This window comes from Erythranthe guttata, chromosome 6 (genome assembly GCF_056151865.1).
Source record: "Erythranthe guttata isolate IM_541 chromosome 6, IM_541, whole genome shotgun sequence".
NCBI classification, from domain to species: domain Eukaryota; kingdom Viridiplantae; phylum Streptophyta; class Magnoliopsida; order Lamiales; family Phrymaceae; genus Erythranthe; species Erythranthe guttata.
The window spans coordinates 1,081,059-1,096,154 of NC_142538.1; the positions used below are offsets into that span (position 1 = coordinate 1,081,059).

The 15,096-nt window shown below is 33.8% G+C and overlaps 3 protein-coding genes and 1 long non-coding RNA gene across 5 annotated transcripts; 2 read left to right on the forward strand and 2 right to left on the reverse strand.

Annotated features, from left to right (window-relative positions):
- Nucleotides 1–5,890: 5,890 nt before the first annotated feature.
- LOC105971939 (uncharacterized) lies at nt 5,891–9,506 on the reverse strand. The gene is made up of 2 exons (XR_016031650.1): nt 9,378–9,506; nt 5,891–6,371 (listed from the first exon to the last, which is right to left on the reverse strand). It is a non-coding gene; the product is annotated as an uncharacterized LOC105971939 (long non-coding RNA).
- Nucleotides 6,132–9,070, forward strand: LOC105971633 (potassium transporter 26-like). The gene is made up of 7 exons (XM_012996486.2): nt 6,132–6,367; nt 6,452–6,926; nt 7,003–7,053; nt 7,131–7,391; nt 7,496–7,548; nt 7,651–8,020; nt 8,114–9,070. The coding sequence occupies exons 1-7, from the start codon at nt 6,176–6,178 to the stop codon at nt 8,935–8,937; spliced, it is 2,226 nt and encodes a 741-aa protein (XP_012851940.2). The 5' UTR covers nt 6,132–6,175; the 3' UTR covers nt 8,938–9,070.
- A 760-nt stretch (nt 9,507–10,266) lies between the features above and the next one.
- Nucleotides 10,267–12,871, forward strand: LOC105971632 (potassium transporter 26). The gene is given in 15 exon segments (XM_088818837.1): nt 10,267–10,275; nt 10,392–10,427; nt 10,430–10,576; nt 10,578–10,658; nt 10,661–10,700; nt 10,703–10,785; nt 10,788–10,971; nt 11,110–11,176; nt 11,178–11,353; nt 11,417–11,469; nt 11,551–11,578; nt 11,581–11,926; nt 12,033–12,130; nt 12,133–12,396; nt 12,399–12,871. Coding segments are annotated over 15 exon segments (1,992 nt in total). The 3' UTR covers nt 12,779–12,871.
- Nucleotides 12,821–14,674, reverse strand: LOC105971819 (ubiquitin-conjugating enzyme E2-17 kDa). 2 transcript variants are annotated; one of them, XM_012996718.2, is made up of 5 exons: nt 14,502–14,674; nt 14,318–14,396; nt 13,576–13,703; nt 13,320–13,424; nt 12,821–13,223 (listed from the first exon to the last, which is right to left on the reverse strand). In XM_012996718.2, exons 2-5 carry the CDS (start codon nt 14,385–14,387, stop codon nt 13,080–13,082), a joined length of 447 nt encoding a protein of 148 aa, XP_012852172.1. In that variant the 5' UTR covers nt 14,388–14,396; nt 14,502–14,674; the 3' UTR covers nt 12,821–13,079. The 2 variants fall into 2 exon arrangements, with proteins under 2 accessions (XP_012852172.1, XP_088675375.1); XM_088819249.1 differs by having other exon boundaries at nt 12,821–13,424; nt 14,502–14,645.
- Between the last annotated feature and the right edge of the window lie 422 nt (nt 14,675–15,096).

The window sequence follows — 15,096 nt, forward strand, 5'->3', positions numbered from 1 at the left end:
TTCAAACCTAGGGTTTTCTTCCACACTAAATTCTACTACTATTTTTTAAAATAATTATTAATTATCAGAAATTAATTCCGATAATAAAAATAAAAATAATAAATATTTCCTTTGTATGTATTGATGGTATTGTGGGGTCAAGAGTATATATACTTATAATGTTGGTCTTGGACCAGATATAACATTATAACTTGCATTTTACTCCAACATGAGAATATATATATATATTTATATATATGTGGGCAGAGGTTTGCTAGGGTATAGTAGTGATATATCATGATTAATGTACCCTAATTATGTTTTGGGGAGCTTAATCAATTAATTCTTATACTAATCCTGTCTGTGGAGTATATATATATACATATATATATAGTGGTAAAAATAGATTGAGAGTAGCATGCACGCGCAGTCCACACGTCGAATGGAGAAACCTACGTACGAACAAAACCCTCTACTCGTATGATTATGTCTCGATACCTTTTCACACTGTTAGTTAAAATAAGTACTAACTGTACAAATTTTTTTTTTTAATTTTTTTTAAATAAATAAGTGTAGATTTGAAAAGCGCGCTGACTATTCCTTACTAGTAATAGTTTGTACTATGTACATATCAAATCAATTTTCTTTTTGCTTACTTAGGGGCTGTAGTCATGGGGATTAATTAAGGGAAATAAATTAATAAAATAAAGAATAAGGATGAAGAATTGATATTAAAGAAGAAGAGTTGTTGTGGAAAATGTTTTCAGTAGGGGGTCCAAAATGTGGTTACTGTCTGAGAAATGGAGGAAATAAATCAAAATGTGGTCAATTTATGAGTGGGAATGTGACATGAGTAATGAGTTGTAAAGAGCTGTATGCATCTATCAATACACACACACACACACACACACATATATATATATATATATATATATATATATATATATATATATATATATATATATATATATATATATATATATATATATATATATATAAACATGCATGAGGGATGTGGAAAGAAAGATAAATCATATATACCTCTCATAAGGTATTGACCATCATTTACAAAAGTCACGAATTTGAATTCAGGTGGTGAAGAAAAGTTGGAATGATATTTAATCATATCAAATTAGAAGAGAATATTCATTGATTCATATTCATTTTAATTTTTTAATATATATATATAGAAGTGAATTATAAATTAACTTAAGTCAGTTTCCCAACAATTTCTTAGGACCACATAGATATTTTGTATATTTCAGATTCGAGAGAGAGAGATTTTATCAAATATATATGTAAAAAATATCGTAGAAAAACGAAAAGGAAATTCTTATCCACAAAGAGAAAAGCTCTCTCTAGAAAGAATACATAAGACATTTCAAAAGACAACCGATATTAATATAAATTATTAAAATCTTATTGATTCAAAGGTTACTTATATAGTTATACATTTAACGACATAATTAAAACGACGTCGTCCTTCCTTACATTAATTTCCTCTTCTTCTGTAGATACGTGACGTGGCTCATTCATCACCTAGCATTGCCATTTTCTTTACACTACACTATTTCTTACATCCATTTCATTCTTAATTACACATTAATTAATCAATACTTTAGAGCATACTTACATTATTCAAAAAAATAATAAATTTTATATAAAAATAAAAAAAAAAAAAAAAAAATTGAAAAATCACAAGGCGCCCCTTAGTTTATGCTGACCCATTCAGTGTACACTTACAAATTGAGGACCGCTTTTGCTGCTGCTGCTGCATGAGAAAAATCTCAAAGCAGTGTGCAGAGGCAAATACGACGTCGTTTCACAAGAACTGGGATTGCGTGTAAAAAGTAAAATCATCATGTAATCATTTGTTTCTAATTCTAAGTGTTTGGGGATTTTTATTTATATATATAAGCAGTCGAGCCCCAATGTAGTTTTTATTAATTCTTATTTTACCGCTAAATTGTCATCATGACTTTCTCACGTGAGATGTTACCACCTTTTCATGATAGATACTACGCATTTAATATTTATCCTGCACAAAAAAAATTAAAGTTTTCAAATAGATTGATACATAGATAGATATCCTAAATTGAGATAAAGCTTAAGCTTATACTTCCTATTACAAAAAAATGGTTTTAATAATAATTGAGTATTAGGAGTTTTAATTTAAAGAAATTAGATGTGGGAGGAAATTAATCAATTCCTCATGTCTATCATACATGAATATATATATATATAAAATTAATTAAATATTGGAAGATTAAAATTGTAATAGATAGTTACCCTATTATTTTATAGACAACTTTAAGAGTTTCTTCAGAAATATATATCTAAGAGAATAAATGTGGTCCATATTTAGTTGATGACTCAAATGGGCAGATGTCACCACCACCCAGCTTTGGTCCCTGGAGGACTAATGCCTTCATGCACCTCACAATTTAATTACTTCAAATCTAAATAAATTACTCAATTAATTACTACTTTAATTATTATTTTATATACTAATTAAAATATGTAAACATCCTCTAATTTTTTTTTTAAAGAAAGAAAGTCTGTTTTTCTCAGTAATAATTAGAATATTTTCCCCATGAAAAATATATATATATATTCATTCAGATAAATATTACGTGGTGCTCTGGTTAATTAATTATAGGTTTTGTATATATATATATATAGTAACGGTGCAATAAGATTGCATTAGTTGTCAGAGGATTTAAGGGGAAACAAAAATAATAGAAAAAATATAAGCAGAAAGAAAAAAAAAAAAGGCAAGAAGAAAGAGAGTGTACAGAAATATATCAACAGAGCCGTCTTTTTTTAAGCACAGCACTGTAATGAAAATAAAAACTGCTCCAAAGTATCTGTAATACAAATTTAATGAACAATGACAACAAAAGCACTGTGCCCATTGGTTTTGCTGATGATGTCTTTCTTTTTTTGGTCCCCACACACACACACACACCAACTCGTCACAATCTTTGCCTCATCTTACGTCTATTTCTCATAGATTCTGTCTGCACTTTGCATATAACACTCACTTGAATTGGTATAAATCTAATTTCAACAATTACCATCGTATATTATTTACTACTTATGAATGTCAATTAAAATGAATTTGAAATCTCTTATACCTATTTGGCCGATCCAATAAGTCCACTAATTAGTATCGGACCATTAGATTTTAATATAAATTAATTAATCTGAAGAAAAAAGAGCTTTTGTTAGAACGTGAAAAGCGCGTGGGTCTTGACTCTTGCCTGTTGCTGTTGCATAATAATTATGATTATTAATTATTATTATTATTAATAATCATAATGAAATAGCAGTAAGTAGTATAATTACCCACGTGGCTTTGGGTCGGTGGGTAAAGTACAGAGTGGGCTTGGGTCTCTATTATAGGTCCGTTTTGAAGGTTAGCCAATCCACACTAGGATGATGGGTCCGGGTCGGGTGGTTAACCCTTTCCCTAACAACCCTTTGCTTATCATTGGAAATGACCACTAGTCCACTACTAATATGCAAATAAACATATATGGGAGCTACCATGTTAGAAATTTATTACTCATATGAGTTAGTTCCATTAGGTAAAACCTACAGTCTCGTATAACAGCTTGCAAATCATACGAGGGACGTAAAACACACTAGACTAACCATGTTTGACAAGCTCCACCTATCGACCGTTTGCACGAATATTCAAACTTAAGTCAAATGATATATGTTCGCTTGCTCCAACAGCTAGATTACCCGTTGCGGGACTAATGTTATTCTAATCATTTGATTTGATTTTCCTTTTTTCCTAGTTTTTTTTTTCAAAGTTTCAAAGGTATCTTGAAAATGAGTATGAAAATGATCTTTGATGAAGAAAAAGAAATAAATAAATAGTGGAAAGACAAAAAGGAAGGCAGCCGCCTAGAGGAATGTTTTCTCTCTGTCTTGTATGACTTTATTAAAAAGTATGGTTATTAGTGGGCTTTTCACATTTTCTTATTTTTATTTATTATATAGTGTGAATCGTTACGAACTCTAAAGAAGCATGCCTATATTGCTTTAATAAAATTTGATGCCTATTTGTGCTTGTGTGTAAGAGAGAGATGTCAAAAGTCAACCCAATGGGAAACAAGCCACTTTAGCTTTCCCATTGTTCCTTTTGCAGGAATTGGGCGATTTTTAGGCAACAACCATTTAACCTAGGATAAGTTATTTCTATATTGACTCTCTCTCTTTTTCTCTTTTACCAATTCATGTATTTCAGAGCAGTTTTTCCAACTAGTGCCAAATAACTGATTTCGTGCTCTGTAGCACGAAATGCCTATGTTCTATTATGACGCCCTACCATTTCGTGAATCTTTATATGAAATTATTCACTTCATTTCGTGCTCTGTAGCACGAAATGCCTATGTTCCGAAAATTATTTCAGAAAATTGCGAGTTATTTTTTGGAACAAGCCAGTATAAAGTGCACTATAAATAACATTTCAAATTGGGTGTTCTTTTAATAGTTTATGAAAAAAATACATGAATCCCACACACGTGTGCACGGGTTGGCAAAGGATCCGAAGATGCTTAGTGGGCTCAAGGCATACTGGATCAGTATAGAATCATGGGCATAGTCAAAACTATTATCATTTAATTTTATACTCTCTCTCTCTCTCTCTCTCTCTCTCTCTCTCTCTCTCTCTCTCTCTCTCTCTCTCTCTCTCTCTTATTTTTCCGCAGTAAATTAATTTTAGAGGTATGTTCTATCAAATTTGTTGCACATAACTCGAAAGTCTCCATCACCCGACAAACTTTCGGTGCAAGTGATTTAACGTATAACATATTCAAATATTTGAATATATAATTAACTCAAAACCACTTAACACACTATGTTACACGCCAAAGAACTCTTAAGACATGATATCGAGTGTTGATAATTAATTAAGTCAACAAGAGATTATTTACCTTCAAATGTTGATTACGCTGAAGATTAAATAGATAAAAACTAACTTTTTACTATTAAGCCAATGTGGGATGAGATCAATTCCTTCTATTTTAATTAAGGAATTAGCTACACCACTAATTAAAATTAATTCTTGATACCAAAAAGTGGCTAGAAAACAAAGATCATAGAATTGGCATTTCCTTAGGATAATATTAAGAAATATGGTGTATGTAGTTTCACATCACATGTCTATTTCCTAAATCCAAAATTGCCATGTGGCAGCGTCCAACTACGTGTCACTCGTTCTGCTGATTAATGAAGCCTTATTTCATTTGTTAAAATATGCCCATGCATAGTAACTAATGTAATCAATAAAATAAAATAAAATAAAAAGATTATGTTTATCAATTATCATTCCATTTATAACATATAATAAAAGGCATTATTGTAGGCAATATTGGATTAGGTTGGAGTTCAACAATAAATTATGGGGTTTCTACTATACTAAGACCTCGTTTGCTTAGTGCTATTAAGTTCTATTAACTAAATAGTAGAGGTTAGTTAGATGTTTAGTTGATGAGATTTCGTCCAAGCCAGCTACCATACTTGAAATCCGCAATTAAATGTTATTATTTGGTTAAATTAGTAGCACCCCATGCGATCAATTTTATCCTTAAAACAATATCTTAATTTTATTAATTAAAGGACTTTGTAGAGAATTCACATTTAATACCAGAATTTAACAAATTCAATACAAAATTTAATCTAACGAATCAAACATCTCTGACTAAATAATTAATTAGTCAGTGGGATATTAATCCCAATCTAACATAATCCAATGTAATCCGATATAGATAAGCAAGGCAAGTTAGTTTGATTATATTAGTGGCATCTCACTACTTTTGTGGATAACTTTAAATATATATTTGGCTCACGTGACAGACAAAATTCTGGCCCCGCTACTATTTCTTAAAATGGACTGTCGAATGTAAAATAATCATATGAATTTGTACTTATTGCAAATGGGAGCACTAATAAAGTGAGATATAGAGTCATTGTAGATTTGCATTTCTTAACCTAAAATCACGTATTGCATGCATATAGCATTGGTCATTCTTACCTGCTCTTGGATTGTAATGAATCCGCCTGAGAATTATTTTAAGACATAATACATTTCTGTCGGCTATATTTAATATATAAAACTACGAATGCATGCATATACCCCTACTTATCACTTATCGGTTATCACGCCACAAATTGAGTAGAAAAAATGGAAGCAAATGCAGCACACAATAGCCTGGTTATTAACAGTGACATTGAAAATGGCAATACCAGTGGTGGTGGTGGAGGTGGTGGCGGCAGCTTATACCACTCCGGCGAGCAGATTAATGAAGCAGAGGCAGTTGACAGAACCATGAGCTTCACTAGGACTTATCAGCCTCATCAACATAGAGAGACGAAGGTACCTACAATAATGATTAACTCTTTAATAAACCGCGTTAAGTAAATAATTCAGAAGAAATCTGATTTTGGTAATTAATGACAGGAATATCCAGCCATGCAAACCATCCTGTTGGCTTATCAATCACTTGGAGTAGTGTACGGTGACTTGGGAACTTCCCCGGTCAATGTTTTCTCTTCGACTCGGTTGACTAATCTCTCAGAAGAAGATCTTTTAGGAACACTAAGTCTTATAATCTGGACACTAACATCTCTTGTCTTGATTAAATACGTATTCATCGTGCTCCACGCGAATGATCATGGTGAAGGCGGGACTTTTGCTTTGTATTCGTATATCTGTCGACACATAAATTTCAAGAGCAAATTCACAATTCAGAACACGAAGCTCGAATCGGATTCGAATATGGAGTTTTATAGTGGAGGGGGAGGAAGCCCTTTTAGCACTAGGGCAAAGAAGTTTCTAGAGAGAAGCACGACTGCTCAGAACTTTCTAACCATGCTCGTTTTCCTAGGAACTTGTATGGTTATAGGTGATGGAGCACTTACCCCTGCAACCTGTGGTAACTTTAATCTAATCACCCTTGGTATATAATTAATGTCAAAATACTTTTTTATAGATTATTATGTTTTATGCAGTTCTTTCAGCCCTTCAAGGAATTCAATCCCGGTCATCCAAAATAACACAAGGTATCAGGTGCTGAATTTTTTCGTCAAAGAATAATTACACGTTTCTTGATTATTACTAATTTTCTTTATTTTTGCAGACCATGTGGTTTGGTTATCAGTTGTACTTTTAGTAGCCCTTTTCGTTTTCCAACGCTGCGGAACCAGCAAAGTCAGCTTTTCTTTCTCTCCAATAATGTTGATGTGGTTCGCTACAAATGTATCTATCAGTGTGTACAATATCATCACTTACGAACCATATATTCTAAAAGCGGTATCCCCACATTATATTGTGAAATTCTTCATGAGAAATGGCAAGACAGCGTTTGATCTTCTTGGAGCTGTTTTCTTAGCCATAACAGGTAAATATAACTTTTCTTGGTCTCGAATTGCCAAACAAACCCCCTTTACACGATCTAATTAAACAATTCTATAACAGTTAACAAATTCCATAATGTCTATATAGGGGCTGAGGCCATGTTTGCTGATTTAGGACACTTCAACAAAAGGGCAATCCAGGTTAATTAGAGACAAACCAAACAATCCTAATAGATTGTGAAATTACTTTTCGATCATAAATATTTACGAAAGAATTAAATATTTGTCTTTTTCTTTCTGCAGTGGGGGTTCTCTTTCGTGGTCTATCCATCGTTAATTCTCACTTACGCTGGCGAAACAGCATATCTCACAAAGAACCCTGAAAAGATCACTAATGCTTATTACAGCTCTATTCCAGAGAATGTGTACTGGCCTATGTTCGTTATTTCTACACTAGCTGCAGTTGTTTCGAGCCAATCTATGATATCTGCCACCTTTTCTATAGTAAAACAGTCTCTCTCTCTAGGTTGCTTTCCTAGAGTTAACATAATTCATACGTCTTCCAAGCATCAAGGCCAAATCTACTCCCCAGAAATCAATTACATTCTTATGATTCTCACACTCGGTCTCGTGGTCGGATTCAAAGGCGGTGTTGAACTAGCAAACGCATACGGTACGTAAGAGTCAGAAACTTCCACAAGTATCATAACTGACTTTTTTTTAGATAAGACGATCACATTTTGTGGGTTTTTGTTATTAACTACAGGCGTGGTGGTCATATGGGTAATGATTATAACGACGTTTTTGACAACCTTAGTCATGTTGGTCATATGGAAGACAAATATTATTTTAGTACTGGCGTTTTTCTTGCCGTACATGTTGATAGAGGGCATTTTCATGACGTCATTGCTAAAGAAAATCCCGCAAGGAGGATGGGTGCCTTTTGCAATATCAGCTTTCTTCTTGACTATAATGCTATCATGGAGCTACGGGAGGATTAAGAAGACGACATACGAAGCAGAAAGAAAGATGAGCATTGAAGACCTAGATCAAATGTTGTCGTTAAACAGCAATATATACCGAACACAAGGGATCTGCTTCTTCTTCACATACCTTGTCTACGGCATTCCACCTATAGTTCGACATTATATTCAACACACAAACTCCGTACGTGAAATTATGGTTATCGTGACCGTAAGAATTTTACCGATCAAAACGGTTCAGCCGGAAGAGAGGTTTAATGTGGGGAAACTGGGGAATAAGGGTGTTTATCGGTGCTTAGTTCAGTTCGGTTATAAGGACTCTCAGAATATGAAAGGAGATGAATATGTTGCTTCAGTGTTGACAAAAATCCAAGAGATTACTAATTCGAGAACCGAAAAGCACAAAATTCAGTCAGCGGCTGAGAGAGGAATCGTGTTCCTATTGGGCAGGACTATCCTTAAAGCAAACAAGGAAAACGGAACGCTCGCACGACTGACAATAGATTATCTGTATAGATTTCTACAGAAGAACAGTAGGGCAGCAGTTTCGACACTCGAGATTCCACCAGAAAGAACATTGCAGATTGGAATGATGTATGAAATCTAAAACATCATTCCTTTTTTTTTTCTTCTTAATTTTATTTAATCCACCAGAATCAGATTCTGGAAACTGTATCTATTATTGAAGGTGCTCTCTCATCACTCATCAATTTTCAAAATCCAGACTCTAACACGAGAAACTTGTATCTAAATCTAACAGAATTTTTCTAATTTGAAAACCTCTGCACCCAACCCAACCCAACAAACAAAATCAAACCAAAAATCAAAAGGACAAAAAATTACGAACATAATAAATCCAGTAAGACAGACAATAATTTCAAGCTGACAGTAATCACAGAAAGAATCGATTCCACCATGAAAAATGGAAGAAAATAACTCAGATTAAATTAACCAAATCTACTTAAACATCCGACTAAATATTAGTATATTACACAAAATAAAAACAAAAACAAAAACAAAAACAAAAAATTAAGATCGAAATTGTACCTGAGAGAAAGATCGGATGATCGTCCATTCGTCCTGCCCGCGCATTTATTAATTCGCAAAGTGAAGATGAACCGGGAATTTGCAGCTGAAAATTTGCCAAGTGAGGAAACGGTGTTATAAATAGTTGGACTCAACGATTCCTCAGCTTGACTCGGTAATTAGTCCGTACGATTCCCTATATATTGGGCCGGTTTTAGTCCGTACGTTCCTCTTATTGGGCCGGTAATTAGTCCGGTTCAAAGGCTTCTCGGTTAATTTTTCCCAGCCTTTTCACCTTCCAGTGATTTTTATTGCATTTTTATACTTGCGTTTTTTTTTTAATGCCAAAATTCAATTAATTCTGACAGATAAAGTAATTATTTAGGGAACAATCCGATTACGTAATACCCATCTGATTTTTCTATGAATTGATATGTATTTTTTTAATACTTTACTAAAATGACAAAAACGGACTTTTAGAAATATGAACAACATTGGATGATGGATCATCTACCGATCGAATGTTTTGCAATTAAAGGCTGAGCATGTGAAATGTGTTGCAATTTTATCTATTTACTTTTTTGGTCTTTTTGTGTGTTTAAAACATTTTTTTAAGTCCTTTCAAAAGATTATTAGGTTACTAGAAAGTCGAAGTGAATACATTATTTCTAAAATCATGAAAATTAAAAAGTATAGTCTGATTTTGTAAAAAACAATCATCAATGAGTGTAACTATTTTATGTATATAAATTTTTAAATATGGAATTTTCTATACGATTTTTTCAGAATTAATTTTAAATTGTAAAAATTGATTCTATCAATTAATGTATAAAATATATCATTGATGATTATATATTAATGAAATTTGTGTCTTGGGTAATTTTAATGAATTAGTGTAAGCTTTTAAAGTATGAAAAAGGTTAGGCGGAGAGAGAGGTTATTAGTAATGAATCCCACCCTACGCTAAGTATCGTAGATTTATCAGCCTCATCAACATATAGATACTATGTATATATATAAACAATTGAAGTGAAGGAATATTCTGAGGAATATCCAGCCATGCAGACAATGGTACGGTGTTGGCTTACCAATCACTAGGAGTAGTGTACGGAGACTTGGCAACTTCTCCCGTAAATGCTTTCTCTTCGACTCGATTGAATAATCTGTCGGAAGAAGATCTTTTAGGAACGCTAAGCCTTATTATCTGGACACTGACGTTTCTCGATCGTGTTGATCAAGTACGTTTTTATCGTGCTGCAAGCGGATGACTACGGTGAAGGTGGAACTTTTGCTCTGTATTCGCGTACATCTGTCGACACGTGAAATTCAAGAGCAAACTCTCTATCGATCGGAATTTTCCGTGATGGAATCTGACGACGAATCAAATACGGAATATTCCAACGTTAGTACGAGGATAAAGAAGTTTCTAGAGAGAGAAGCTCAACTGCTCAGAACTTTGTAACTACACTGGTTTTGTTAGGAACTTGCATGGTTATTGGTGATGGAGCACTTTTTTTTTTTTTTTTTTTTTTTTTATCTGTACGTTGTTAAATTTCATATGCAGTTCTTTCAGCGCTCAAAGGAATTCAGTCCCGGTCGTCCAAAATAACACAAGGTATTATAGTATACGAGGAGGGTATATAATTTCGACTGATGTAAATATATATATATATATATATATATGTTAATTTTTTAAATAATTATCAATTGTGTTCTTGAATATTATTAAGTAATTTTCTTGATTTTTTTACAGAGCATGTGGTTTGGTTATCAGTTGTACTTTTAGTAGCCCTTTTCGCTTTCCAGCATTGCGGAACCGGAATCTCCAATAATGTTGATGTGGTTCGCTACAAATGTATGTATCGGTGTGTACAATGTTATCACTTACGAACCATCTATTCTCAAAGCTGCATCCCCACACTATATTCTGAAATTCTTCGTGAGAAACGGAAAGACGGCATTTGATCTTCTTGGAGCTGTTTTCTTAAGCATTAGAGGTAGTAACCATACACTTCATTTTCTTCTGTATCAAATGCAATTTAACATGTCTTTGTAAATAGGGGCAGAGGCCATGTTTGCTGATTTAGGACACTTCAACAAAAGGGCAATCCAGGTTATATATATACATTTACTTTTCGATCGAAAATATTGACGTAAAGAATTAAATATTTGTTTTTTAATTACTTTTCTGCAGTGGGGTTTCTCTTTCGTGGTCTATCCGTCGTAATTCTCACGTACGCCGGAGAAACAGCTTATTTCACAATGAACCCTGAAAAGATCACGGATGCTTATTACAGCTCTATTCCAGAGAATGTTTACTGGCCTATGTTCGTTATTTCTACACTCGCTGCAGTCGTTTCGAGCCAATTTATGATCTCTGCTACTTTTTCGATCGTAAAACAGTCCCTCTCTCTCGATTGCTTTCCAAGAGTTAACATAATTCATACATCTTTCAAGCATCAAGGCCAAATCTACTCCCCTGAAATCAATTACATTCTTATGATTCTCACACTTGGCCTCGTGGTCGGATACAAAGGTGGCGTTGAACTAGCAAACGCATACGGTACGGTACGTAGGAGTCAGAAACTGAATTTTGATTTAAATAAGATAAATCACATATATACTATGCTTGATTTTGATTTTCATTTTGATTTTCATTTTCGGTAGGTATTGCGGTCATATATGGGTAATGATCATAACGACGTACATGTTGGTAGAGTGCATTTTCATGACGTCGTTATTAAAGAAAATCCCACAAGAAGGATGGGTTCCGTTTGCATATCGGCATTCTTCTTGACTGTCGTACTATCGTGGAGGTATGGGAGAATTAAGAAAACGACATACGAAGCAGAACGAAAGATGAGCATTGAAGAACTCGATCAAATGTTGTCGTTAAACAACAATATATACCGAACACAAGGGATCTGCTTCTTCTTCACAAACCTTGTCTACGGCATTCCACCTATAGTTCAACATTATATTCAACACACAAACTCCGTACGTGAAATTATGGTGATTGTGACCGTAAGAATTTTACCAATATAACGGTTCGGACGGAAGATAGGTACAATGTGGGAAAACTAGGGAATGAGGGCGTTTATAGGTGTTTAGTTCGGTTCGGTTATAAGGACTCTTGGAATATGAAAGAAGATGAATATGTTGCTTCAGTGCTGACAGAACTTCAAGAGCTTACTAATATTACAACAAATGAAGAGCACACAACTCAGACAGCTGCAGAGAAAGAGATTGTATACGTGGTAGGGAGGACTATCCTTAAAGCAAACAAGGAAAATGGAACGCTCGCACGGCTGACAATAGGTTATCTGTATAGATTTCTACAGAAGAATAGTAGGGCAGCAGTTTCGACACTCGAGATTCCACCAGAAAGAACATTGCAGATTGGAATGACGTATGAAATCTAGAAAGAAAAAAAAACCGACTTTCATCTTTTCAAACAGGAGCAATCGAGATAACAAGGGGAGTTATATTAATTGTTGGAAACAACTTTCGAAAGATCAACTACACATACAAACACAGTTTGAAAGCAACACGCGTCCTTTTTTTCTTTCTTCGGTGGGGCAAAATACATATTGGACGTGTATTTAGTCCAGATTTAGGATTTGAAAGATAGATTAGACTCTGTTTCAAACATATATAATGTAAAAGACGAACGAGTATTTGTAGGTAAAGGAAAATTCCCTCTTCCATACCAAGACACGGGGGTTAGCCCATGGCATATTTCTGAGTCCAGCTCCTTGCAGTGGTCTCGTACTTAGACCTGTCTGTTTTGTACATATGGGCAATCTCGGGCACCAGAGGATCGTCGGGGTTTGGGTCCGTCAACAAAGAGCAAATCGAAAGCAACACCTGAAACCGAAAAATATAAATATTATAAAAAAAAATGAAACATTGGGTACCCTTTTTTTTAATTAAAAAAGCCGAGTAAATAGATTTGAGGGGGACCTTAGAAATGGTTAGGGCAGGGCTCCACTGCTCCTTCAATATGTCGAGGCATATGCTTCCATTGCTGTTGATATTTGGGTGGAAAACTTTTGTTCTGAAAGCAACCTGTAAAATTCGTAATGAAAACAGGGGAATGGTGAAAGAGATAACGGCATATATAGATTAAATAGTGGTCTTCGTTTTCTTGAAAAAAACGAAGATAGAATGGCGGATTGAATTTAATTTAGAAAGACAACGAGGTATGTGAAATAAATACCTTGGGAGGCTTGAAAGGGTAGTCCGGAGGAAAATGAATGGTAACTAAGAAAACTCCACCGGCGTACGGACTATCTGGCGGGCCCATTATCGTAGCTTGCCAATGAAACATGTCCTCCGCAACTGGACCTGATAAATACACACAAAGTAAGAAGCGAATGATTAGCATGACGAAATGAAATGTTTCGAGTTAGAATCCTTATTGAGAAGTGGAGTGCAATCGAGAAAAAGTTAATCTACAACGTGTTTCAACATTATATATACCACACAAGATGACGATTAAACTTCAATAAGAATACGAAAAAGGATAATTAGACACCTTGTTGAATGCCAAAAGGAATAAAAGGTTCGTTTAAACTAATCTTAGTCCAACCTTTCCGATCCCATTTCACTCTTCTCCAAAACAATTGATCAAACATTTAATTCACATCGATAACTATGATCGACAAGTGAATTTACAAACAGAATTAAAATGATGATCATAATACATCCAGCAAGACAGATAATATTTCAAGCTTTAACTAGTGGACAAAATGGATTGAACCGGTAAATAATAATTAAAAAAAAAATGATTCTCCCATGAAAAAATGAAGAAAAGTAGCTGAGATTGAATCAACCAAAATTACTTAAAGATCCAACCCAATTCATAAGAACAAAAAAGGGAGTGTATTTATTCCTTTTTTTTTTAATTAAACACAGTTAACTAAAAAACTGAAAATTAAATATTGGTTGAAGATTTATACCAGCACTGCAAGAGGTAGGAGGATCCTTCTGAAGATCCTTGAGCTCCTTCAAGATCCGCTTCGAAGCCATAAGCGATTCCTATTTATCCAACCACAAAAAAAAAAAAACCAGATCTGATTTCTCTACACAAAATTAAACCTAAAAAGAAAGAAATTAAAAATGGAAAATCATCCGAAATTGTACCTGAGAGAAAGATTGGATCCTCCTGCCTGCGTAATTTGAGTTGGGAAAGTTTTTCTTGCTTTGCAAAGTGTGAAGAGGAAAAGGGAATTTTTGCAGAGGAATTGCTTTTTATGTGTGGAATTGAGTTTTATAGGGCACTCATTCACTCACTGATTGATTGATCAATAATTCTTATTATTAATTATAATAATTAATTTGACAATAGTAGATATTTTCTTTTTCTTTTTTTCTTTTTTCATAATGTTGCTGAAAAAAAAATCGGTGATTCCCATTTAATTGAGACAAATATAATTTTATTATGGATAATTATTGCTAATTATGGTAATTAATAATCGTGCTGTAAAGATAACGGACGCCTGACAAAACAAGAGATAGCTGTACAATTTATATTTTGGGTTAATATTGGAGACACCCCTAAAACCAAACATAATTAGATGTGAGACACAACCTCAAATAGAATGTTTTAACTAAATCCTTATTTGAAAATTTAATTTGACCCACATCCTTTTATTTGTATTTAACCCAAAAATACCCTTGATATACCTAATAAAAAAACCACGTTTCTCTATATTTTCTCTTTTTTCTCTCTCTTTCC